The following is a 27,784-nucleotide window of genomic DNA, read 5'->3' as shown; positions in this document are numbered from 1 at the left end:
ATGATCAATCAACGATCTTCCAATTTATTATTTCAGTAAGAAAAAAGAATTATTTTTACGGAGATGTAAATTTATTTTTTTATATAACTATATACTAATTGATTGTTAATTGTATTTCTGACCGATTAATATGAAATTTAACGAGATTCAAAAAATGAAATGTATACTCTTTGTGCATAGAGATAGTTCTACATTGAGTAACAGTGTTTTTGTATTTATGATTCAGGAACGCTCGTACATTTGTTATTGTCTTAACCTTAACATTATGTTTGTATTGTGTGGTGCTCAGCACCAATTTTCCTTTATTCTGCTCTTTAAAGGTAAATATGGAATCAAGTGATGCTGATAAACTGGAGATGCCTATCTGGACTGGCATGCATGCTGTAGATTAGTTCCAGGAACCAATTATATTATTCTTCAGGTTTATTGTGGATGTACTATAGTCAGTTGAAAATTACTTTAATTCAAAGGAAATGACTGCTATGAATACTACTACACCTACATCAGCCGATGCTTGTTTAAGCATTGTCCACAGTCTTATGTGTCATCGACAAGGAGGGGAATCAGAAGGGTTTGCAAAGCGAGCTATAGAAAGTTTAGTGAAGAAACTGAAGGTTAGTTACTGATTGTCTAAATTCTTAGTTGGATTTTGTAGTTCTTTCCATGTAATTTGAATTTGTTAATATAACTTTCTTTTTCCTTTGACAAATAAACAGGAAAAAAGAGATGAACTTGACAGCTTGATTACAGCCATCACAACTAATGGTTCACATCATAGTAAATGTGTGACCATCCAGAGAACATTAGATGGTAGACTTCAGGTATGACTAGTTCAGAAGCATGATGTCTATGTGTCTTACAATTTTTAAACTGGTTGTTCTTCTAGGTTGCAGGAAGAAAGGGTTTTCCTCATGTGATATATGCTAGAATATGGAGGTGGCCAGACCTTCATAAGAATGAATTGAAACATGTCAAATATTGCCAGTATGCTTTTGATCTCAAGTGTGATTCTGTTTGTGTCAACCCTTACCACTATGAAAGAGTAGTATCTCCTGGCATAGGTATGTTGGATCTGAATTCAAAAATATGGTTTCATAGCTCGCACAATGGTATGCTTTGTTATTACAATATCACATAATTTAAAATTACAATTACACACTATTAAGTTGAGTACACAAGGGTGCAGCAAAAAAAATTGAAAAATTTTTATTTTTGTAAGAAATATTTTTTTATTTATTTTGGAGGTTTAAATTTAAGAATTACAATATCCATTTGGTGTACAATAAAAAAAAAAAAACTTTCTAAACCTCATGTTCATGAAATATCCTCATGAAATTTATGCCAAATATATTGTTAGAATTCACGCATCTGTCGAATGTTAATTGTGAACTAAACAGTAGGCCCTTTTTATAGTATGGGATTGATAACCATTGTTGTAGACCTCCATCCTCCCCCCACCTATCACTATCTTATAGATTTTATCTCTGCATCAAATTAGATGATGATAACTAGGGATAGGATTTTTATGTTTTCACATATTTTGACCTGACCATAATATCTGTGATTCCTTACTAACTAAAGATGTTTCAAGACATTTCTGGCCTAAAGAAGCGATTTTTATTTTATATATTTTTAAATATTTGGCCTTTTTTACATATTTTGTTGTAAATCACATATTTTCTGAAATATTTGTTATTTTTAGGTATTCTGTCCTGAATCACATATTTCCTAAAATTATTTGTTCAATTTTAAAAACATTTTTCGCAGCAACTTACATAAAAGCAAATTACATAAAATTCAAGAGAACGCAAGATACTTGAAGGTGAAATTTATCATTTATCATAAATAGTGCGTAAAAATTCTATGTCTTCATCTTTGAACACAAATTAAATGCAGTGGCAATAATAAATTTTCACACAGAATTACATCGAGAATTCCTCAGAATCAATTAAAAAGAGCAACGGTCTTATTCCTGTGTCATTTTCCTAGAATTTGTTTGTTTACTCTTCAATCCATTTCTCTGTTTCTTTCCTCCTCAGATTCCACAGGTACCAATATTATGTATTTAGATTTGTGCCGAGCATTTGTCAGGGCAGACATTCCTATCTACGAAATTAGCATTCCGGACTTAAAAACCTTTCTTGAGAAATACACATGCTGAGTAATGACAAATGAAAGCACTTTAAGAAAAAAATATTTGAAAATTATATACAAGGAGACTTTAACGGAAATTCGGAAAGCAATGTCGGATGGGCCGATTTGGATTTCTGTAGACGAGACTACAGATATGGAAGGGTGTTATATCACAAACATAAGCGATAAAAATCCTATTTGCTGAATTGTGAAATCCTCGAAAAATGTAACCATGGAACGATTGCAAGATTTGTCAACCAATCTATGACTGTTCTTTGGCCTATGGGCATCACTCATGGTAAAGTTTTGTTGTTTTTGTCAGACGCGGCACCTTACATGAATAAAGCTAGTAACGCCCTTAAAGTTCTTTATCTTAACATAGTTCATTTGAAAAAAAATTTTTAAGGCTCCCAGTCGTATTACTATTTTTAAAGAAACACACGCTGACTTAGCGGAACACGTGATAACACGATGAGGCACCTGGCTTGATGGAGCCCAATATTATTGTTTAAATTTTGAAAAAATTAAATTCATAATATCAAAACTTAATGTTGACACCACTGCAGTAGAGAAAGCGAACAACTTGTTAACAATTAACTCAATAAAGACTGATTTGGCTTACATAAGTGCAAACATGGTATTTTTATCCAACACAATTACAAAATTAGAAGAAAAGGACCTTTCACTGATGGAAAATTGTGACTGTGAACGAAGCAATAGAAAGACTGGAAAATATAGGTGGTGAAAATGGAGAAGTCATAAAGAAAAAAGTAAAGGACGTGTTATAAAAAAATTCAGGATATAAAATCATTCAGTCCATTGGAGCCATTCTCCTCGGAACAACTGATGACACAGCCATCCAGGTGATGCAGAATACCGAACTAGATGCAATGGAGATAGCTCAAGTATGCCCCCATAAAATCAGTAGATGTTGAAAGATCTTTTAGCCGGTACAAATCCATTCTGTGGTCAAACCGATGAAGATTTTAATTTGAAAATGCATTTTAGCACATAAAAATCCTATCCCTAATGATAACCATTAATTAGTAGTATTTATTCTTAAATTTAATAAATAATAATAAAACATACCCCATTTCATTGCAGATCTTCACAAGCCACTTCGTGAATGCAATTACTTAAAGTATTTTATTTTTACTACACCTCGAATGGCTATTTCTTGTACTTTATATTTATACCTTGAAAATTATTAAAAAGGTTATTCTGTAATCAATTTAAATTGTCCCATTTCATCCACCCTCTTATTTTTTTCCTATCTCCTAAATATTTATTTACAATATACAAAAGATTTATATCCAAAATCTAAATATATATATTCTTACAATTTGGCCCTTCATTTGCCACATGACATTATAAGAGAGTGGATTGGGTCTACTGAAGACAGGGGTCACAATATTGTTCCACTGGAGTCACCACCTTACCTCTGGTCTCCCTTCAAAACAAATAAATCTTTTACTTTCCTTACTAAAAAAAAAAACAGTTATGGTAATTGGTAATGTCTCCTTGTTGTTGCATATATTTTGTTAGCCACACCAACTTGGAAACAAGGAATTTTTTTATTAATTATAAAATTAACTCTATTAGATTATTTTAGGATATTTTAAAATTTAACTTTCAGTCTTTCATTTAGAAGTTAATTTCTAATAAATTTAATTCATTGATTCAGGTTTCATAAGGATATTAGTGCAGATTTGAGACAGGATATCTCACTTCAGCTATAAGATATTGACCTGATATAGGTTGTACTTAATAATGTAACTACTGTCGAGAAAATCTTTATATTAAAATTAAGTGAATAATGAATGTTCTAGATAGAATATTTCCTGAAAAATAAGTTATCTTTTTTATATAACTTATCTTCTGATTCAAATCTTATAAGAAATTTCTAAGAGAAAAAGTATCCACTAGTCTAAGTTTTGTCATGACTGGATACCTGTGGAAGCAGGTTCACTATATAAAATGTTTCATAAATGTGGAAACATTATTTTATAAATAAAATGGGAGGGTAAGAAAAAAAGAAGTTAGAAAACATGAAACTTTATTGCTGTTCTGACAAATTTATTTTCACTTAGACCTTCTTCCTTGTCATCATTTCCAGGAAACAAGACTGAAGAACATTTTATAGGATCTTATTTTAGAATTTAGAGGTCTTATAAAATGAAAAGAATACAGCTTATTGCTATCTGTATTTACATTCTATAGTATTTTCATCGTATTTTTATTAATTAAGTTAAATTAATAATTAATTATGCTTATCAGGAAAATCTGATAAACTAACTGGCATAATAATGCATCACTGAGTAATCTGCATGATGGCTAAGAGTAGAACAAAACATAGTTTTCTTTTATGATTCATCTTGTCTTTTTTTTCTCTTTTGTTAATCCCTTTCTATTTTAATAGACCATTTCCCACATTTCTTCGTACCCCATCATACATTCAGTGCTGAACATTTCGTTCATTTCATCGTATGATATCATAAGGGTCTCTTGAAAGTCTCAGTTCTTGTTACCATCGTTTAATAAGCCTATAATGTAGTATTTTGTCGCTTAAACTATGGTACCTTGTAAGTTTAGAAATTTGACAATACAATTTTTATACCTACTTCAAGAAAAAAAAAATCAACACATCACTAGAGGCATATTGTTTAATTATTTAATTTTTCCCAATGTTGAACATTTTTTTGATAAAGGGTCTAAAATAAAGCATTAATTTTTTTAAAAATTGGTTTTAAATTTTTTTTTTACTTACAAGGTATTGCAGCATGATACGAATAAACTAGTAAGTTTATTATTAATTTACAATTTGTGTTACTAGATTTATCAGGTTTGAGCCTACAGTCAGGTCCTAGTCGAGCAGTGAAGGATGAGTACAGTGTTGTCCCTGGTACAATTGAAGTCGAGGATCAAGTTACAGTGCAGCACCATGCTCCACAGCCTATTCAGTTCCATCCACAGCCTATTCATGGTATGTTTTAAAAATTCTTTTTCCCTTATCAGTTTTGTTTGCATAGATGTTTCTATTGGTCCACTCTGGAACTTACTTTCTTGCTATTTCATGATAATGTTTTATTTTCTTGTCTGTCATATACCTATAAATCTCTCATACTAGGTAAAACCTGCCAAGTTATAGTAATGATTCAGATGTATTTATGGATCATTGCTTTAGTTTTCATAGAGCAGTATATCGGATTTTTTTTTTCCATGTTTTCTATAACGTTTAAGAAGCTACTTTATTAAAACATTTAAATTTTGTCACTTAGATACCAAAACTATAACATACTTTATTTTACACTGACATAGTATATTTATCAATATGAATAGAAATTAGAAATTAAGTCTATGTCCCTGATATAGTAAGAAGAAATTTCATTGTTATAATTATGCAAAATAAAATTAGATAGTACCCCACTTTTTTAAACAAGTTACACTTAATTAAACTTAGCAATGCGACTAGCTCCATGTTTCTAGGAGTAATACTAGCTTTTCTTGATAGGCTTGTTTTGATTTCTTTGAATCTATGATACCCTAAACCATATTAGTGTACCCTGATTAGGACCGTATTAGACTTTCTATTATGATTTTTCAGTTTGTTTCTTTATGTGTCTGTCCCACTGATTGTGATTTTTTAATTTTTGGTAATACAAAGGTATTAGTGAAGATATGCCTCTGCTAAATTTAGTTTATAACCAATAAGTTCTAAAATTTCATTATTAAATTAAGGCTTCCTCTGTTATATAAGCAACATTGCTGCAATTTTAATTTTCGTAATCTAGGGTTATGTATGGGTCACTATAATTCTACATTTCATATATATGAGTGACCTATCAGTTTGGTAAGTCTATTTTATTTAGAGCATTGGTAAGCCACTTTTTTGTAAATTTATGTTTAAGAAGAGAAAAAGAAATTGGTGTTTAGGAAAGATAATCAAGTCATGAATTAAAAATTTTTCCATTTATTTAAACTTTTGATTTGATGGTTTAATTATTACTTTGTAGTAGTTATTTCTATTTGGAATGGAAGTGCTGTGCTTTGTTTGTTTGAAAAAATTATTAATGCTATTTAGTTGTATTTATTTATTTTAAGCACTTTTTAATTTACCTCTTAGTTATTTTAGTTTGCTCTTTTTATTTTATTACTTTATAATTTGCATTATCTTCTTTTATTGCACTTGTGTTTTGTGGTGGTTGATGGGAATCATGTAGGAATAGTTAGTGTTGGTGGTGAAGGAGGTTACCTCAGCAATAAGTTGGAGGGAAGGCAACCGCCAAGGGGAATGGTAGAACCATCCAGGTCTGGATGGAGCCAGCAGGCTTCACCACAACAAAATATACATAGTAAGTATTTACATTTTTTTTTCTTTATGCTATGGATTATCACCTTTTTTTCTATGGTTTGCTTATTTCTGCCTTTTCGTTCACAGTATTTATTCTATATTGCTTGTAAATTGTGGTGGTGTAGTGTTTAGAAATGCTGGTGATTGTGGACTGCTGAAATAAAATATTTTTGAAGATATAAAATCAATAATTAGCATAAATTTGATAGTTTTGTTTTGTTTATTATCTGTTCAAAATTTTCTATTTTTAGATTAATTATTTTTTAATTTATCATATTTAAAGTATCAGAACCTTGTTCATTCCCAATAAGCCAGCAGGGTTTCATTAGCAGTTTACAATTATTAAATATTTTAATAAAAAATTTTTGATTGTGATTTATTATAACCATATTAATGTTGATAGTGCGTTATAGATATTTTTGTAATAGTTTAAATTTTTCTTATAGATATCCGACTTGAAAATGAATGTATTGTCTGTAATATTCTTGTCCAACAAACAAACATATGAAGTTGATAGGATTGCTCATGAATCTTATTTGAAATTTAATTCTTGAATCTTTCATCATAGCTCTGGAGAAATATTTTTTTTTTTAATAATTTATTTATTGATATTTACAACTGTATACACGTATATACAACAAGTAAATTTGCTGTAGGTGACATAGTAACATGATAAAAACATGTGGAGAATCTACCCACTGATAGAACTCCAATAACATTTCTAGAGAAGAAGATCTCGAGGCCATCTTCTTTTCAGACACCTAGGAGGATTATTAGGTAATGAAGGAGAAGCCAGGTTAGAAACAAGTGGATTTGGGTGGTTGAGAAGTTTATTATGGAAGGAACGGTATCTGGTTCTGGCCAAATCGGCAACATATGGAATATTGAGATCCTGATGGATGACTTGATTTGTGACAAAGTAAGGAGCATTAAGGATTTTACGAAGGATTTTGGACTGTAAGGATTGGATTCTGGAGGAATTTGATGGTTTAGTGGAGCCCCAAAGCTCAACTCCGTTTGTCCAGATAGGCCTTATAATAGTCATGTAGATCAGTCTTTTGTAATGGATTGGCAATTTAGACCGTTTGTCTAAAATGTTGCAATAGTCGGAATCTACGAGGAGTTTCTTGTCTTTTTAGTCTTGTATGAAGATTCCATGTCAGTCGTTTGTCAAGATGTAGTCCTGGGAAAATATTAATTTATATATATGAATAAATATAGAGTGCCCAAAAAATGAGTGCTATTTAAATGTTAAATAAATAAAAAGCAAAGATGTCTTAGGAAAATAATTTATTTGTTTAAATAAAATAATTTGTATCCAAGTTAATTTGTCTCAAAACACTCTTTATTGTTTCTTTGAATGTCCAATGTTTCGGCCATTCTCTAGGACTACATGTTTTTTGGATCTTTTAAATTGAAATGAGCTTTAGAAAGAACTGGCGTCCCCTATCTTTTTTTATAAATGCTTCAAAAAGTATGAGTTTGTTAAGCAAATTGAAAATTCAGAATAGCCATCAAAGCTGCTAAAATCAACTAAGTCTATTTTAATAGAAACAAGATGTGAACTTCTTCCTAACTGTTGGGTGTTAAACTTTGAGGATTTTTTTCATTTTGATGTAAACTTTAGTATCAATGATGCCCTAACCAATGCTGCATTGTTGGCTTGTCCTGACAAGTATGAGTAAGGTAATAAAAAAAAAAAAAACACCAACTGTAATGACATTGAGCAAAGAAAAATCATCCTTACATCCAATGCCTTGTGGACATATACAAGTGATGATTTCTTCCTCAATTCTCATCATCCTCAAAATTTCACCATAAAATAGAAGTGGAAAGGTTTTTAGCTAAAAACAAAGGTTCTTGGTTAAACCTAAATGTCAACTACAATTATAGGTTTAGCTAGACATTATTCTCATTGAAAAATTTTTGAAAGAATTTAAATGAAAAATTTTCAAAATAGCTTAATTTAAAGTAAATCATGATTTTGGTCATTATTCTATTTATTATTCTTTGTAGTAATAAAAGAATTGTTAAATATAAACTATGAAAGAATTTGATTATAAACTGATAAAGAAATATTTCCCCAGGCTGAAAACAAATTTCTAATAATAAGAGTAGTAACATAAAAGTGTAATGTACTGTTAGAAAGTCAAAGATTTTAGAAAAATTAATATCTAAGATGTATAATTGTAGAAGATAATGAATGGAGAGGGATGAAAAACACACTGACTTACTGAATTTATAAATAAATGTTTCGCGTTTCATTGGTTGTTGCAGAATCGGTTTTTACTTTCATTAACCTATGAATGAAATTAATTTCTACTAAAATTAGAGGGATAAGTGACAGTTGTGTAATGCACACACTGCATCCGATTTTTATCTATTATTTTAATTTATTTTTTTGCAGATCAAACTAAAGACTACAGAGGTCCTTATTCAGATTTCAAAAGTATAAACCTATTCCTTAAAGTTATTTAATATTATAGGAAACAGTAATTCAGGAGGCGGCAGCAATTTGGTGACCAGTACTGCTTCACCTCTCGTCTCTCCTGCTGAACCTCAGACGCCCCAGCCAGCATTTTATTCGCCCATGTCACAATCCACAATAGATACTCCCGAAAGCCCAGCTGGTAAAACATTTATGAATTTTACTTACTATATAAATAGGCACATATGTGTAGTTTAATTTTTTATTTTTTTCAAAGATGTTCTTACTAAAGTTTCGATGATAAGGAAATATGATCTTTACTTATGGTAATTACAATTATGTAGCAGGCCATAAAAAAATATTCTTCAGATGGAATCATTACTGAACTTGATCGAAAGTTATTCCTAAAGGTGTACAAATTCTCACTGACAGATTTATGTGCTTTAATTACAAAATCCTGTGCACAAGAAATATTTTTTTGTAATAATAATAAGATATTTTTTGTCAATGTGTTGATGGTTTCTCACTATAATTGTTTTATTTCGTTTACTCATTTACTTTTTTTTTAACAATCAATAAAGTGGTATCCAAGTTAACTACCACTATTTTTTATTTTTAATAAACTTTCCGCAGATGTTTATTAAAAAGATTTTTTTTAAAAAAATTATTTCCAGAATAGAAATGATACTAAAAATTATATATATATATTTTTTTTTGGTTTTATAATAAAACTTGGGTACAACTACAAACCACAAAGATTCTTGGGTTCAGTAGGAAAGTACTGTTTCTTGAAGTCATTTGGATTTGGTCAAGATCACATTGAGCCTCATTTCTTCCAGTATGAGCATCCATTTAGGGCTTGGTGAGGCCCAGAAGGGTTGATCCACGTTTGATGTAACAGAAGAAAATAATCATCCAGGAGAAATAATCATATGCTACACCTGGATTTGAACCCGATTCCAGGAGATAGGAGTACAATGCACTTCTAATTAAAATGTATATTTATATGCTAGTAAAAGAATAAGATGAGAGGAAGAAAAAATAAAAACATTAATTAGATGTGCATGACAATTGGCACTTGTTTTATATAGGCTGCATTGTTCTAGTGCTATAGCAAAAAACATCCCTACTATAACTTAAAATTACAAAATATTCATTTTAACTAAGAATGGTTAAATAAATGTTATTTATCAACACAATGCATTAATATGCTAATAGCCGTATAAAAGAAAAGCCGTTTTAAAGAAATTATTTATAAATCGTAAATAATTCCTAATTCAGACTTATGAAATGAATAACTTTTTACATAAATAACCTACATTTCTTTTATCATCAAAATAATAATATTTTCTCTACACTATTGATATTAATAAATATTTTTTCACAATATTCCCATTTTATTGTTTAAATTCCAATGTCTCTGCTCTGTTCATGGCAACAGTTAACATATTTTGATTTTATTTTACAATAGATGTAAAATATCATTACAATTTATAATCACACACTTAAACTGCGCAAAATCAATTTAAGCTGTATTTATTAAATCTTGAACTTATCTTGACGGAAATGGAATATAGGATTTTAAAATTGGATACTTTATTTTTTTTTATGGAATATTTTCATTAGTTTATATTTGCATATGTAACAATTTATTTAATTTGACCTTACTTAATTTCTTCCACGCCTAAATGAGTAGTTTATCTTTTTAGATTAGTTAGTGATTTATACTTGGAGATATTAAATATCTAGCTTATCTTTTTCTTATTTATTTGATTAACTTTGTTTGCTAATGCTCATTTCAGTGAGTGATAGCGTTAGAACAACAAATTCTCAAAGCCCTGGTCCAACTTCAAGTGAGGGATACACGAGTCCTACCCAGCAAGCAACATGGAGTGGTTACACTCTGACCTACACTCAAAGTATGCAACCACCTCCACACCAACCTCTTCAAAATACGTACTGTAAGCACGTATTATATTATTTACAAAGATGAAAAATTACGTTTGTGACTGCTTTAATATATATAAACAAATCTTAAAATCAGGGCATTCTTTTTTTTTTTTTGTTTACTCCCCGTTTGGCTATTTCTGACACATGGGGTGGTTATCTTAACAGGTTACCTTCTTACTAACCAAGGTGGGAAAAAAAAGTCCCTTTTGAAAAAAAAAAATATTGTTTCACTTTTTTAGTTGCTTTATTTGACATCTCCTGTAGGCTTGTGTGTTCCTGGATGGTACAGTATTGTGGAACTCCTCTTAGTTAGGGTGGTGAACTGCTGAAGGGAGAAGTATTGATTGTTCCCCAAGAGCAAAGAAAAGTTAAAGGCTCCCTTAAAACCATAATTTTGTCCATGTATAATACATATGTCATTTTTTTTTCTATTGCATATGAACCTGTGCGATTGCATTTCTAGAGGGATCTGCTCTTCAACTTCCCTTATCTACATAGCATCTCTGAACTATTGTGTTAAGCAATAACTGCCAACAGGCATTTAAATTAACTGTACTATCTACATGACTGGTCTTCCATCCACATTATTTAGTTGAAATGATCCATCAAATTGATTATTTACATATTTCATTAAGATGCAATATCCTTTGTGTGTTTTTTTTACTTAGTAAGATTTTATCTCTGGTCTCTTATTTCAAGTGGTTGTTTTATCAGAGAAACGACATAGTAATTAGCTTAATTATTCAATTAACAAATCTATAGATGGTGAACTTTACTCTTTATAATTTATCTATTACCCTAAACCAGTTGGGCAAAAATGAGTTCTGATTAAATTACAGCCAAAATTGTCATGAATATAATGTTTATTTATTAATAAACCATTAATAAATAAATATTATATCCAAGACAATTTCAGCTTCAGTTTAATTGCAACTCAGTTTCGCTCAACTATGCCATAAACTATTGTCAAGAAAATTAATACAAAGACTTAGTTACTTATTATTGCATATTTCTGAATGTTGTGAATTATATCAAGCTGCAATTTTCCTCCTACTTAAGCTTACTGAAATTAGTTTTTGGTTCATTATCAATCTTGGAAATTTATTTAAATAAAAATCTATTCAAACTTTACCACTAAAATAAACTTTATGCTTGAATTATCAAAAAAATTCCATTTAGCTAAATTTAATAGCAACTTTCATTATGATATTTCAAATTTGAGGTCTGTACAAAAGAATTGCCATGATACTTTAATCTAGTATTCATATTTTTCTGGGGACTACTAAATTTCTGAACATCAAGGGTTTCCCATCCTTCCAGTCTTTAGAACAATAGTCAATGCTCCATATTGTGTAACCAACAAAGCCTTACACTATTAGACCTTAGGATCCCATATATCCTTGGTGATATTCCTATCCAGCCCCAACCATCCTTATAATCCTTCTTGAAGATTGGAAAGCCATCAGCACCGAAACCTTTTTTACGTATTCTATTGGAGTCCTGTCTGTGGCCAGCTTCTCCACTGAAATCCTGAGCGTATGCGGCTCAAATATTCTCACTCAGTATCTACTGCATTTCAATATTAGTGACTCAGCTGGGACAGAAGCACTGGGATGTCTTGGAATCCTGCTTTGTCTTCGACATGAGGGTGGGCAAAGCTTGATTCAGGGTTTCCAAGGCTGACTAAATATTGTTTGGGGTGTGGATGTAGATGAATTAAGATGGATAATAGCGTTTAAATTGGAATTATTTTGTTTTCTTCACCGTGTGTTTTAATTATTTTGTTTTCTTCACCGTGTGTTTTAATTATTTTGGTATTATTCAATTAGTATTATTATGTTGCTTTACTTTTTTTATAGTTTTAAAATTTTATTATTGTTATTATCACTTTATTGCTTTATTTCTTATATGTTTTCTTCATTATTTTGTCCCATAAATATAGTATGGATTAACTCTTAGAGCACTAGTACCCAAGGCACTGATTGTGGCATCGTTCACTACTATTCTTCAATAAATAAAAAAAGAAAAAGTATTCATATTTTAGTCCTATTGTTGATTGTTGACTACCTGAATATAGTTTGTGGACAGGACCTCACTGGATTGATATTAATTACTAAAAACAATACACAAATATCATTTTTATTTTTTTGGGATGGTAAGGGAAAAAAAGATATTATACATAAATTTATTTTTAAATGTGTTTGCACACTTTTGAAATAATATTAAGTAGGATGTTAATGTAAATGTAGTTTATTATAAAAGGGAAATAATATGTATTATTATAATTTAAAAAAATATTAGTAAAACGTCAGCCTTATTTCAAAGTAGGTATTTGTTTTCAATAAGTTCAATAAAAATTAAAAAGATTAAGTAAACCTCATTATTTAGAACCATTGAATGTACATTCTGTATCCCTTAGCTTATTAGAATTAACTTAATACCATTTTTATTTGGTTTTTAAAAGTTGATACAAATGTTTTAATTCTAGCTTATAGATGTTTAGTTGGAACAAGTTTCTTTGATTGTTTTCTTTTAAGCATATACATGCATAACAAAACATTAAGAAAGATTAAAGAAGGATTACCCTTTGTACGGTGATATGTACTGGTAAACAACACTACAAGTATTATTGATTTATAATTATTATGTTAGTTAATATTAATATTGTTATTTATTGGAAATTCAATTAATAATTGTCTAGTATTACCTAGACTGGAGATTAAAGAATCCATAAATAAGTGTATGAGAAGTAAATACATGTAAGACAGTATTCTATTTAATTTACTTTCAAATTTAGTTCATCTGTCTGATCAGATTACTACAATTATTTTATTATTTTGTGTTCATAAGTTTTTAAATTTATTTTAAATATTTTTGTGAGGTGCTTTGATCATAAAAACAGTCAATTTATTTATTAGTCACTTATCTTATTTTGTTTAATTTATGAATTTCCCTGCAGAGTTAATCTGATTTTTTAAAATAATGATAAACTGATTTTACTTAGTACTAAAATTAAAGCTAATGGACAATAATAGGACTTGTTAATTAATGTTTTATTAAAATGTTAATTAATGTTTTATTATTAAAAGTTTGTAATAAACTTTTAATAATAAAACATTAATAATATTATTAACTCCTTTAATCTTTGAATTTTAAAGATTAACTGTAGGAGCTATTTAAGTATACCTACAATTTAAAGTGAGGCTAGAAACAATCTGTGCAGTAAAAAAAAGTAGGTAATTTAAAACATTGACTAATGTGTACGGACCTTCAATAATGATATGAACAAATGTGTGAGGAACTCATTTAATTATTTTCTTTTTTATAAGGCAAGTATAATATTCTTAATGGGACCATAACATCATTTTTTCGTTTATAATTTGTCTACAATTATTTTAAGTCTGCAATGAAGAGCAATACCAAAATAATTCCCTGCTATTTTATTCCTTTTTTTTATGTACTAGTTGATTTTTGTGTTACAATTATAAACAAAATCACACTGTTAGCTCGTAGTGGACTTGCGGAATGTAGTTAGATTTACTGTCTCTTTATTTAATAAATATTAGTAAGATAGGGGCATATATAATGGATAAATAAAATATTTTTCCAAAAGTAAATCTTTTTTATTTTGACAGTTTGTTGACTGTGTGTAATATATAAAAGGAACATGGTCTGAGTGCGGTTTAAAGAACTCAAATTATTTATTAAAACTAATAAATACTAAAATTTATAAATAATTTAATAACTATTTGAGTTCTTTTGACCGCACCTGGACTTCCTCCTTTTGTGTATTACACTTATACATGGTCAATCAACGATCTTCCGAATTAAAAAAAGGTTTATTTTTGGAAAATTATATTTTTTATCCATTATATATGCTACTATCTTAGTAATATCAAAGAACAAACCCTCTTCCTTTTTTTTTTATTTCCTTTCCTTTTTTGTCTTTTTAACTTTTTCCACCATGACAAATTCTACCGCTGTCTGTCTTGAGCTATTGTTTACTAGTTCATATGTTGCTGGTATTTTTGTTTTTTATATTTCTCATATTTTAATTCTCCTTTGTGGCCTCATGCTCTGCATTATCTTAATCAATATAGAGAAATATGGGAGAATCGGTTGGAAGATTTGGCTACGAGATGTATTTATAGATTCCAATTTACACATTCCAAGTGTGGAAATGTCGTATCAGGTAATATGAGTCATATTACCTTTTCTGGAGAGTGTCCTATTCAGTATTATGCTAAAATTTCTCATAGTGAGGTTTTAGATAGTATGAATATTCTGTCCAGTATTTGATTGGTATTAGTTTTTTTTTAAGTAACTAGCTGGTCATTTATCATATATGGTTGACTCTTCTAGACTTAATAAAATAACAATAAATCTGTTAATTATAAAGAAGAAAATGTATCTTATTCTTTTATTTCAAGAAACTTATTGATTACATTTTACTTTTCATTTTTTAAGCTGTATAAATTTATTTATTTTTTTTAATCAAGGGAGTCATGGAGTGGGTACAGAGATCGGAGTTGGAGGTTTACTCTCCAGTCAACCAGCACCTGAGCATTGGTGTTCCATTGCTTACTTTGAACTTGATACTCAGGTAGGAGAGACTTTCAAAGTTTCCTCTACTTCACCTAGTGTTACTGTCGATGGCTACGTTGACCCTTCCGGAGCAAGCAGGTTTTGTCTAGGAGCTCTTAGTAACGTGCATCGTACAGAACAGAGTGAACGAGCTAGGTAAGTTGATTTTTTTTCTCTATTTTCTTATAAAATTTCCCATAATTTAAAGTTAATTTTACTTACTCTTACTCAGTCGACCAGAGAACTAGGGATCTACAGTCAGAATTTTCTTTGACATTTTTTAAACAAATATTTTTCTTTTGTGAATGATGTTTAATTTTTTAGTTTTTATCTCTTATTATTTATTCTTCCATTCTAACCAATATTCCAAGGCTTTCTAAATTTCGCAGGTTACACATTGGTAAAGGTGTTCAACTTGATTTGAGGGGAGAAGGGGACGTCTGGCTGAGGTGTCTCTCCGACCACTCTGTCTTTGTGCAGTCTTACTACCTTGATCGGGAAGCAGGAAGATCACCTGGCGATGCTGTTCACAAAATTTACCCATCTGCGTATATCAAAGTCAGATTTGTTGATTGGTATCTTTTTTCTTCTCATTTTTATTTCCCCCCTTTAGATTAATAATTTTAAATGAAGTAAATTTGGAAATTTTATATGATTAATCAAATTGTTTATGCATTTTAGCAGATATTATTTGTTGAGCATTTAAATTGATAATAAAAAGTTCAGTTGATTCAAGAAACAAAAATAATAATCTATAATGTCTTATATATTTTCCAAATAGGTAAAAAAATGTTCCTCAGCTCCATGCTTACACCAACATTGTAGAAATCAATTATCATTAATGTGATAATATATTTAGTATTAGTACCTGCCATTAGTTGCTTATACCACTAAGAGAAAGGAATTGTATGTGTTTTACTTCTGTTGGTTAAATTGCTTTTTGTTCTTAATATTTTTTGTTAGCCATCCATGTGAGAAACATGGAGTTTACAAATTTAGTTCACGTAGTTGTAGCTATTATTCCTTTGCTTTATAGGTGCTCATTGTACTGAAAACTTTAAACCATTGAATTTGAATGCCATATCTGTCAGAATGATTGAAATGCATGGGAATACTTAAATTTTCCATTTAAAATTCTAGCTTTGATGATATTATTCATCATCTCTTCTTTGAATGCCTGGTAACATTGCAATATTATGACCTACTATGTTTCAGAGAAGAATGTAGGCAAGTCAACATTCTATATCAAAACATGCATTAGGATGCTTGGCAAATCAAATGAACTCAAGGATTCGGTCAAATAATCAACATCTTTATCTCAACTTATCACAGTATCGATGGATGTATACATTTTTCCTTTGCCTCCTATTTTGTTTTTAATGCTAAAATTAATGGCATTAGATTTTTTTTCTTCTTTTTTTAGCTGCTAAATAGCACATGCACTGAACCACTGATTTTCGTAATTATATACGATAATTGGGAAAACTTAGTAAAGCTATTATATTCTCCTGTTTTACTCCTAAGTAAAGTGCTCATGAACAGTATCAAATTTAATTTTCTAATGTTCAAATTATACTATAGTCTGTTCAATTCTCAAACCATTGCCCTGTCCTTCCAAGAAATAATGTAGTATTTTATCAATCAGTATAGTCACAAATTTTTTTTTCGTTTCATTTATTTATTTATTATTCATTTATTAATTACAATAAAATTTTAATCAGTAGAAGATTAACTTGTAAAATTCAACTCATAAAACATAAAGATGAAATTGACATTGATAAGTAGAAAAGATAAAGATAAAAGAAAGTATAGAAAAAAATACATAAAGTTAAATAAAAAAAAATATAAATTTTTTCTGAGTTTCACTTTACTAAAATCGCAACTTACTTTATGCCTCGTAAGTAAAGCATTCGCTAAGAATTAAATTTAGAAAATTATTGTATTTACTGTTTTACAGTTATGTGCCAATCTTGAAAACAACTTTTGAGAAAATACTGCATTCTAACTAGCAGGGCAGTGTTCTCACATCTGCCTTTGCAGATTTCACTGCTAAATGATTTAAATATTTATTTTATGCTTATTAGTTAAACCTTAGCAAAATAAATAAAAATTTCCTGAAGAATTAATGAATCATTTTTTATCATGCTCTTAAAAGAGATTATTTGATTCCTTTCAAATAATATATTATATACTAAAATATTTCTTTTTTATTTCTAACTTTCATGATAGTAATGATGTATGTACCTGCGGTTGCTGTTCCATTCTCATTAAGTATTGGTATTTATTTTGAATAGGTTTTTGATTTGAGGCAGTGTCATACCCAAATGCAACACCAAGCAGCTACAGCGCAAGCAGCCGCCGCAGCTCAAGCAGCAGCAGTTGCTGGCCACATTCCTGGGCCGCACAGTGTCGGAGGAATTGCTCCAGCAATTAGTTAGTTGATTATTTTTTTAAATAATACTAAATCCACCTACAAAATTTTGTATTGTATATAAACTGTTGAATATTATATTGATGTATGGGCCTTATTGTCTGAGAATGTGGGGATTACATTTGGAGATGCTTGAGTTATCAATATCACAGGTTCAAATTTAGGCTGGGTGGGTCAACTTTTGTTCCCTTCTTGTTATATACCAAGAAACCAACCAGATAACCAAATTATCATTAGTTTAATCAAAAATAGTAGGAAGAAAATGGATTAGCACATAATATTTATATTCATCATATAACTTATATATTGGTTATATATATATTGTTTGTATTAATAAAGTATTATGTCATAGGTTTAAGCTCTGCTGCTTGTATTGGAGTTGATGACTTAAGGAGACTGTGCATATTACGTTTAAGTTTTGTTAAAGGATGGGGCCCTGATTACCCTCGAAGTTCTATAAAAGATACTCCATGCTGGATTGAAGTGAGTAATCACAACATTTTTAGGTTTCTTTAAATAAATATCCGTTATTAGTATTTCATTAGCCAATGCGGCAATATTTGTTCCTTATTTTTAACTCAGTAAAAGTCTTGATTAGAAAGTTTCCTTTGTAGTGTTTCAGTTACTCTAAAAAGTCACTAAGTTTTCCTAATTTGGCAAATAGATTTCTATTAATTAAAATAAGTGTAGTTTTTATTCAGTAAACCTATATGGTATTAGACCAACTGCATTTCCAATATTTGTTTGAAGAAATATGGGATAAATTAATAAATATCTTGTACACTAACAATGATTTATTGTTAGTAAAGTGGAATTTGCTATTTGAATTGTGCTAAGTCAAAAATATTAATCTAATTAATCACTACAAAATTAATAATGTAAATAAAATATAGCTTACAGCTTGATATGTTGTTATTAAATTCTAGAACATAGAAACTTTTTAAAAAAAGCCACAATTAGTATCAAACCAACTCACTAAACAATAATTGAACTAACTTCTTACTGCAAGAACATTATAATTTCTTACTGGTCACAGTTAATCGACAACATTTTTCAGAATCTGACAAACAACTCCATCTGTGACTGTTCTATAGCTGAAAACTATCAGTTGGGATATCTATGAGTAGCTAAAGCCTTGTCTTTTATATTATAATTGCTCTTTAGAAGAAAATAATTACAGCTATGTTATTAATAAGTTATAATTTTTTTTTTTAGGTCCATTTGCACAGAGCTCTACAATTATTGGACGAAGTTCTTCATACCATGCCCATCGATGGACCTCGAGGAATAGAGTAAAATGGAAAATTTGACTCATGATTTTTCCTAATGTATTTGATACAAAAAAGTACCTGATACACAAAACTCGTATGAAGTTATTGTAATGGGTACTTTTTTAAACAACTTCCATCCAATTTCTGGATTCCGTAATTGAACCTTGATGCAAAAATATCAAGTTGTGTATTTAATTGGTTCCTTTATACCTACTCCTATATTTATCGGTTCTAGACCTTGATTCTTGTCATATGATGGCAGGTTATGATGTACAGATTTTTTTTAATATCATTTATCCTGATCTAATGAGTTGTTTCAATTTTAAATAAATAGGTACCTAATTATAAGATGTTTTTTATTTTGTGTTGTACAAATTACTCCCTGTTTATACATTTTCTTTTAATATGAAACATCATTGAATATAAAAACTTATGATTTTCATGATTATTCAATAAAAGTCTGTATTATGAATGTACATGCTTTTAACTGCAGATTGGAGTTATGTTAAATGATAATAATATAGAGTTCAGCTCCATTTTTCATTTTCACAGTTACCATGTTTTACGACCAAACACCTCAAATGTGGAAATTAAACAATTGAATTATTACTAGTATTGTTGGTGTTATGAATTCTAAACAGATTATCTATAAAAATATAGTACGTGTTTGATTGTTCATCTATTTAATTGTCATATGAAGTTAAAGAATTTGTTTGAAAGCAGTAATCTCAAGAAATACCGGTCTGATTCAAAAAAACTCATTTTGTGTTAGTAATTGAGGAAGGTATCACGCTATGGCCCATAGGAACAGAACAATAACAGTTTAATGAAAAGCTTCTGTAGGTACATAGCCATAATATTGCCATGACAATGCCTATGAAGATGAAATTGTTAAATGTTCTATGGGTGTAAATGTGTAATGAAGATGGATTTGAAAAATATCAGTTTCAAGTGGCTAAATAAAATTGTATTAAATAAAACAGATGAGTTTTGGAATTACTGGAAAACTGCACATTTAGAACATTGTGCCTATTCAATCAAAAGGTTATTTAATTCTTTATCAGAAAAAAAAAAACATCTAAATAGGACCAGTATTAGCAAATCTACAGAGCTTTTGGACTTAGGACTGTATATGTAAAGCCATCAAGCTGAAGTCTCTTCTTATCATACTAGCAGTAGGTCCTTCTTTTTTTATTTAGCTAATCAAATGCACTTGGTCACATACTCACCATGTGTAATGAAACCATGTGGGGCACAGCTAGTTGAATTAAATTTAGATGAAATAACGGTTGCTTTGGTGAGTAGGGAAGGGACTGACTATTTTCTGATAAAAGGTTTTATATTATAAAAGTTAAGACAGCGACTATGTTGAAGATTTAAATAGTATGCTTAATTCAAGTAACTAAAATTAAATTTAAAAAAATTCAAATCTGTACCCCTACAACCCATGAAGGGTCAGGGGAGGCACTTTTACTACACCAACGGTTGTGGAAGGAGGTGATTTGGTCAGAATCACGCTCGACCGCCAGAACTTTACCCAATTTATGAGGCTAGGTGGACCCCAGGAGGGCTCTAGAACCCACAAGAGTTGACTCATGGCTATAGTGTAACAGAAAACAATTTTCTGCCCAGCCGGATTCAAACTCAGGTCCTTGGAGTTAGTAGCCTCTCACCTTACCCTGGGGCTACCACACCTCCCAATTCAAGTAACTAAACTAAAAGTAAATAATTTTTGGAAGATGGTCCAGGTAGTGTTCAAAAAAAGGTACAAAAATACCAGTAAAACAATTTATCAATAACCGACAATATGTTCCATTTCGCAGGACTTCATCAAGGCTAAATAACGAGATACAAACATTGTAAGATGTGATAAAACTATGAGAATATATATAGAAAGTTATAGAAAAGATAAAAAGTGAACAAAAAATTATTAACATAAATGAATAGAATATAAACTAAAAACAAATATAGTAATGAGTGCATACATCAATTACTAATAAATAGTTTGGACTTGGTATTTTACTTTACCGCCACACAGATCATCTTCCTATAATCATTACCTCCGGTCATCTAATAATCTTCCAATAAAAGTAAATAAGTTCCTTATACACCTTTACTGCCCTCCTTAGTTGAATGAATAGTTCTGTCTGAATAATTATAATTTTTTCGTGGTTTTTCTTGAAAATATCTGAAAGCTTTGAAGATTTCCATCAGTTGTATTAAATTGAAATGAGTGGCACCAAGCCTGATTGTTATTCGAATGTTTGCAATTGAAAAAATACATAAATAAAGCTTCACTTTTCTCAAATCGGTCAAATTCCAGTTAAGGATATAAAAAATGATATATATTTGTTTCATCATCTAACTACACCTTTCTTAAATTTTTTAAAATCTAATTTTGCCTTGAATTTGTATATTTCTCTTCATGTATATGGAAAAATATATATATCCTTATACTGTTTTCTTCGTTTTGGGAATACTGTCTCCCTTTTCAGCTTTAATAATTTACTATTTATTTTTTATAATTTTAGTTTCAAAAAAATAGTAAATTATAAAAGCTAATTTTTTTGTTTGTTTTATAGTTTTAAAAAACAGTAAATTATAAAAGCTAAAGAGGAAACATATGGAAAAAGAACCATTCTTTATATTTAGTTTTTAATTTTTGACCTTGAAGCAATATTAGTTTTTAAAAATTATATACTTCTTTGTTTGGAGACTTAGATTTTTACTAGAAAGGCTTAACAAAAATGAAAAGCAAAAATGTTTAATTTTTAGATGCAGCTCTCCTCTTTTCTTGTTTTCCAGTCACTATATATCTTTTTTGCAAAGAGAATTTACATACTCAAAATTGGCAGTTATGGAAAAAACTCATTCACTTTTTTTTTTAAACATAATTTATCATTATAACTTATATTAAATGTGCAAGGAGCAATGGCTGTACAGTACCTGCAATTATTTCAATTTCATATGCATTGTCGTTTTTGAGATAGAGTAATCAATAAAGCAGTAAGTCGTATCTGTTCTTTTATTCATTAAGAAGAAATTGATAAGATGGGTTTCCATCTTTACTAGAACTAGTCTGATTTAAATATGTTTCAGATAAAGTATTATCTTTAACAAGAAATATGGGACGAAAAGAATTATCTTTGATATCTTGAATCTTTAAAATGTTATATTTTTGTCAATGAGGTAGTGGTATGAGAAGGTTTGCTTCAATACATTTAAGAACTTGAGTGTTGCAGCCTATACAAGTGTACCATTCTTAAGTGTACTATTCTAATGCATTTTAGTTATTTTTCAGATACAATTTCATGAGTTTATCGTACATATTATTTTACTTTTTGATAGTAAGTGATAGAGGGTGTTAATCATCAAGAAATGACAGACAAAATGGTAAGTTAAGTGTTGTTTTTTTTTAATTTTTATTAACAGCTGTCCAGTTCTTAAGTTTAGACAGCTTAACACAAAAATTTGTACAATACTTTATATATGTATATAAATTCTTAGAAAATAAGATAAACTTTTTTTTCTTATAAAGTCAATAATTATAATACAACATATTTCTTAAACTAAATGATAATTTCCAATTTAAATATTCACATTATACATCCAATAACAAAAAATACGAAGACTTTTTTTTAAAAAAAATAAAAACAACAAAACACCAATCTAATCAGATCTAAACATTTTCAAATCTTTGAATTTTTACTTAGGTACATAAAATCACTGCTGCAAATCAAAATTCCATTATCACAAATAAATAAACGTATGTTATCAAGCATCATCAAGTCCATTCATGAATCACTTTTTATAGACTAAATACATGATAATTTATACAATATTAATAGTACTGTAAATACAAACTACATCTATAATACAGCATCAAAATCCAAAAATTTATATGAAGAGATAAATATCTTAAAAGTCAACCATCCACTACTTACAAAATTAACAAGCAATCTAGTAACGATGTGCTCATATAAGTCACCAATATATATATATTTTTTTAAATAACCAATTAAAACAACTTTTTGAAAATTTATAAAGCATTGCTTTGGACTAGAATACAACTAGACTCCTGTCAACTTATAGCTATGCCTAAACAGTTACAAACAGAAATAGATTATATCAGGAGTTAAGTTCAACCGTCTCATACAATTCCATTGAACAAAACAGTTTACAAACAATTGAAAACCAGATCCAACAGGTTAAATAAAAATATATCATATTTACATATCTTTAATATAAAAATAAATTATTTCATTGCAGATTTAAACAAAGATTGATTTCATCAATACAAAATTTATTAAATTAAGAGAAATCATTGGAAAATGGACAAATCCAAATTGTAAAAATATATTATTACAATTAAATAATAAATATTTTAACAATTTATTGCCAAGCAGGAACTTAAGAAATGGAACACTACAACATCAGGAAAGCAAAACCTGTTAAAAAAAGTTTAACAAATGTTCAAAAACAGTCTATCAACTCTTATGGAATATTAAAAAAAAGAAAGAAAAAAAAAAAAAAAGAAGAATAAAACAAAGAAATCTGCAACCAACAAAATAAGTAAAATCGCAATTATCCGCTGTTTGCTTAGTCAAGTCATGAATAGCCAGGCTGTCTGTAGTGAAAATAAAAAAAAAAATACAATTTAATTTTGAATAATAATCTAGTTTCCCAAAACATTAACAAAGGTAGACAGAAAAAGAAAAAATTGATATAAATTTTTAGGCAAAGTGATGTTTACAATTATACTTGATTTTTAACAAAATCATTAAAATATATTTTTTTTTTTATTTTAAAGGTTTAATAATGATTTATCTTAGAACAATATTTAGTTCATATTCAATACTATGGATTAAAGAAAACCAACTTTAACTTAATCATCTTTCATAAATTTCTGGGATACATAATTCCTATCAGTTTATTTAGAGAGAAAACATTATTTTCCCTTTCCATTTAATATAACACAGTTCAGCCTTTCGTGTCCTTTCATACTTTAAAGTTATAAATCTAGAAGTGTTGTATTGACGATTGAAGAAAGAAAAAAAAATCATGGACTAGGAGCCTTATTCCATAAAATGTAATTTTGTCAATTAGCATTAATTGTCTGTGTTCATTTTCAGTTTTCCTCCCACTTCCTTTACTAACCCCAGGTTAATAGTGTTTTTGCTCAAATCAAATTTTAACTGTAACTTATAGACACTCAATGGTCATAACAAGTAAATAATTTGGAATCCTTTTTTGCAAGTAAAATCAATTTCAAAAAATGTTTAACAAGATAATCGAGGATATATAAAATCATTTTATTGTCTTAATAGAAGTCATACAGATAAATTTAAATAATTTATCCATCAAATATAAACATTAATTGGTAACTAGAGAATAATATATGGATTGTAGTTAGTGGCAAACTAGTACATATTATATCAAAGCTAGATCAAACTCAAAAGTACATAGAAAATAATAGATAACAAAAACTTTTCAATGATCAATAAAACAAACAAGACATTCTCAAATGATTTCTTACCAATAAATGCGCATTTATTTAAAGCAACATTCTATAGACAACACAGAAATAAGGATATGATTTAAAACATAGTGGAAACCATCCAGTTTAAATAAAAAATAATCAAAGGAAATTATCAATAATTAGTACTTTATTTATATAAATTATAAAGTATTAATTATTTAATCAGTCTACTTTATTCACAGTTGAAGAATGAAAAAATTATATAGTTAAAAAAAATGAAAGAAACTAATTACATAACATATGTCCTAAAATCTTTGTTTAAATTCTCCTACCTATGACCAATAGCTCCGAAAATAAATTTGTGAATAAATTTTGTGTAAATAAAAATCTGACCGAAATGCAAAAAGCAAGAAAGTTAATTAAAAAATAAATTATACAAAATAAATTTAATAAAAAAAGACAATAAAGATAGCACACAGTAATTATGAAAATAAATCATAAGAAAAATACCAACGATCTAACATTATAGCACTTAAAAACATAATACTAATTCATACAAAACTATCTTTTTAATCTCACATATAACACAATCACAAAAATTAAATTTAGGAACAAAATACTAATATCGAGTAAGGAATGATAAATCATCAAAAAACAAAACCCACAGTATGGAATGTCATAAGAAAAACCAAATAATTTAATAAACACTACTGAAAAAACAATTTAAATAAAAAGATAAAATTAATGTTCATGTAGATGTGAATAAATTTCAAATGAAAATTAAGAGAGAATCAACAGAAAATAGTTTTCATAATACACTAATGTATGCCTCATTCCCACTGAAGTCATTTAATTTGATTAGTTCAGATAATCTATTAAGACCATCTTTCAATTCAAAAGTGATAAAAATCTTGCAATATTTTGAAATCTATTGAATCTTGTATGCCACAATAATCAAATTCTGGAAGTTTTCCAGTATGTCTAACTTTAATTATATGCTATTGAAGGAAAATATTCTTTGATTTTTTAAAACAAGGTTGGTAAAATTCATCGAATATAAAGTGTTTTATATGTCAAGTCCCTGACATAGAACAAATCAGATTCAGTTCTCAAGTTCCTAAGTTAAATCAATAGAATTTTAAGCAGAGCCATAACACTACCTAGTCTTAGTACAATTTTATAAAAGAGATTATCACATAATCTATTCCAATTTTAAAAACAAAACAACAGATTTGTATCTTCAAAAAACAGAAAAGTCATACGAATTCTTTCAGACTAATCCACCAATTTTTTTTATACAAATAACAGTCAGACACTTATTAACAATAAAAAAATAGTTATTAATTTGATATGTACAAAAGGTGGTAACTTTTGGGTGCTATCCATTAAGGGAGCTGAGAAGGATTCATGGTGGAAGATGAGGCCTGCTGAGGCCCTGGTAATGTAGGACCAACAGCATTCTGATGTAGGTGATGAGCACCCTCTGGCTGGGCGTGGCTTGGAGGATGCAGGGTTAAGCTGCTCAAATGCTGCTGAGTCAGGGGTTGGTTGTGGCTACTTGATTGCTGCTGAGCAAGGTTCGGGTTGACATGATGCAGTTCCAACGGCTGGAGATTGTATGAAGCACTGCTCCTCCCTTGTTGAACAGTAGTGTGATTCTGTGAGGGACCTCCGTCAACTTGAGGATTGTGGACTGGAGCTGGAGCAGGACCAGAAGCAATAACTGACTCGTAGCTCGGTGGAGGTCCATATAGCTGCATATAAGGGCTAGGCTTTGGTCCAACGAGGCTGCAACCACTGGAGCTACTACTACCGCTCTGGCTGTACGAAGGTGGTGGTCCATTCATGCCAGGTCCTGGAGCGAATATCGTAGTTACAAGCGATAATGAATAATATAAACAATTAAGATAATTTTTGAAAAACAACAAAAAACTTACATTTAAAGTGCCATAATTAAATAGGACTGACAAAAGTGAATGTGAACACTGAGGATTAAATCACCATGAATATAAGGGTATAAGAAAAACATTTCCTAATCCAATTTAGCCTCCTAATTTTAATTTTAGAAACATACATGAAGGAAATTCATCAATCTTCAATAACAAACATTTTTTCTTTGTATATAATGTGTAAATAAATTCAATTTCGACGTGTTGATAAGAATTTCAATAATTGGAAATAGATTAAAAAAAAAAAAGACTTACCTGTATATGAAGGTTTCCACAGATGGTGAAGTACAACAGTATCCCTCGCTGGGGTGTAGGCTACACGAGCTTGCCTAGGATAGGAAGCACGCCTGGCAGGTGGAGCTATAGCACTGGCGCACCTACCTTGCATTACGTACCTGTACCACCACTGACCACCGGAGCATACCAGAAACATGAAAAAGACCATGAACCTGAAACATTTTAGAGGGTAATTAAGGTTCATTTTCTACATAACTAAATGCAGCAATGTCAAATAAATCTTTTTCTGTCACCTCTTAATGATTTTTTAAAAGTTGTTTGCTATTATTGAATAGAAATAATGGAAGTTAAAGGTCAAACATCCCAAGAATGATTCTCTCAGATGTTTGTACCACACTATAAACTAATAAATTCAAGTGATAAATGCAGTCCAAAACTGACTAAGCATGATTCAACACCTCCACCCACTTTGAGGAATTAAAAAAAAAAAAAATAGGCTCTGTTTAAATTTATTATATTCCTCTACATTTATGATTTTAAATGTCAATCACTCTTACTTTTTATATAGTCAATTATTCTATATATAAATAAATTTATTTAAGTAATAGAATAAATGAAAAAATAAATACCTACCAGTAATACCATAGTTGATAAAACTGGAATGTTGGCGAAATGCAACAGCCAATATTACAGCAATATTCATCCCTTGGACACCTGAAAGAAATTCACTTTAATACTATATAATAAGCTTAAGCACTTAAGATTGTTAAGTTATTATTATATTAACAAATGTTTCACCGTTAGAATTAATAAAGATACAAAAATATTGGGGTTTTAGCAATAAAACTAGAAACATTAGGGAGCTTAAATCAATGGTACAAGAATATTCATACCAAAATTAATCACAGACTTCTCTACTAATACTAAGTGACCATATCAAAGAGAATTCAAATTAATGATAGCAGGGGTAT

General features: G+C 29.3%; 2 protein-coding genes across 6 annotated transcripts; one reads left to right on the top strand and one right to left on the bottom strand.

The window, feature by feature from the left end:
* Positions 1 to 226: 226 nt before the first annotated feature.
* On the top strand, positions 227 to 19,496 carry LOC106677843 (mothers against decapentaplegic homolog 4). 5 transcript variants are annotated; one of them, XM_014415991.3, is made up of 12 exons: positions 229 to 614; positions 717 to 821; positions 887 to 1,061; positions 4,967 to 5,116; positions 6,354 to 6,485; positions 8,971 to 9,114; positions 10,715 to 10,873; positions 15,362 to 15,602; positions 15,818 to 16,004; positions 17,741 to 17,879; positions 18,230 to 18,360; positions 19,093 to 19,496. In XM_014415991.3, the coding sequence occupies exons 1-12, from the start codon at positions 474 to 476 to the stop codon at positions 19,171 to 19,173; spliced, it is 1,785 nt and encodes a 594-aa protein (XP_014271477.1). In that variant the 5' UTR covers positions 229 to 473; the 3' UTR covers positions 19,174 to 19,496. The 5 variants fall into 5 exon arrangements, 4 of the variants coding, with proteins under 4 accessions (XP_014271479.1, XP_014271480.1, XP_014271477.1 ...); XM_014415992.3 differs by having other exon boundaries at positions 230 to 614; positions 15,836 to 16,004; XR_010844247.1 differs by lacking the exon at positions 19,093 to 19,496 and having other exon boundaries at positions 227 to 614; positions 15,818 to 16,021.
* Positions 19,497 to 23,909: 4,413 nt separating this feature from the next.
* On the bottom strand, positions 23,910 to 27,527 carry LOC106677869 (uncharacterized; the record flags this gene model as incomplete). Its single annotated transcript, XM_067050427.1, is given in 3 exon segments — positions 23,910 to 26,482; positions 26,832 to 27,025; positions 27,447 to 27,527. Coding segments are annotated over 3 exon segments (745 nt in total), but the record flags the coding sequence as incomplete, so codon positions are not given.
* Between the last annotated feature and the right edge of the window lie 257 nt (positions 27,528 to 27,784).

Source organism: Halyomorpha halys, unplaced genomic scaffold, assembly GCF_000696795.3.
Source record: "Halyomorpha halys isolate HHAL.00 unplaced genomic scaffold, Hhal_1.1 Scaffold110.1, whole genome shotgun sequence".
In the NCBI taxonomy this organism is placed as follows: Eukaryota; Metazoa; Arthropoda; class Insecta; order Hemiptera; family Pentatomidae; genus Halyomorpha; species Halyomorpha halys.
The sequence above is the reverse complement of the archived record's forward strand: the minus strand, read 5'-3'. Positions and strand labels throughout refer to the sequence as shown.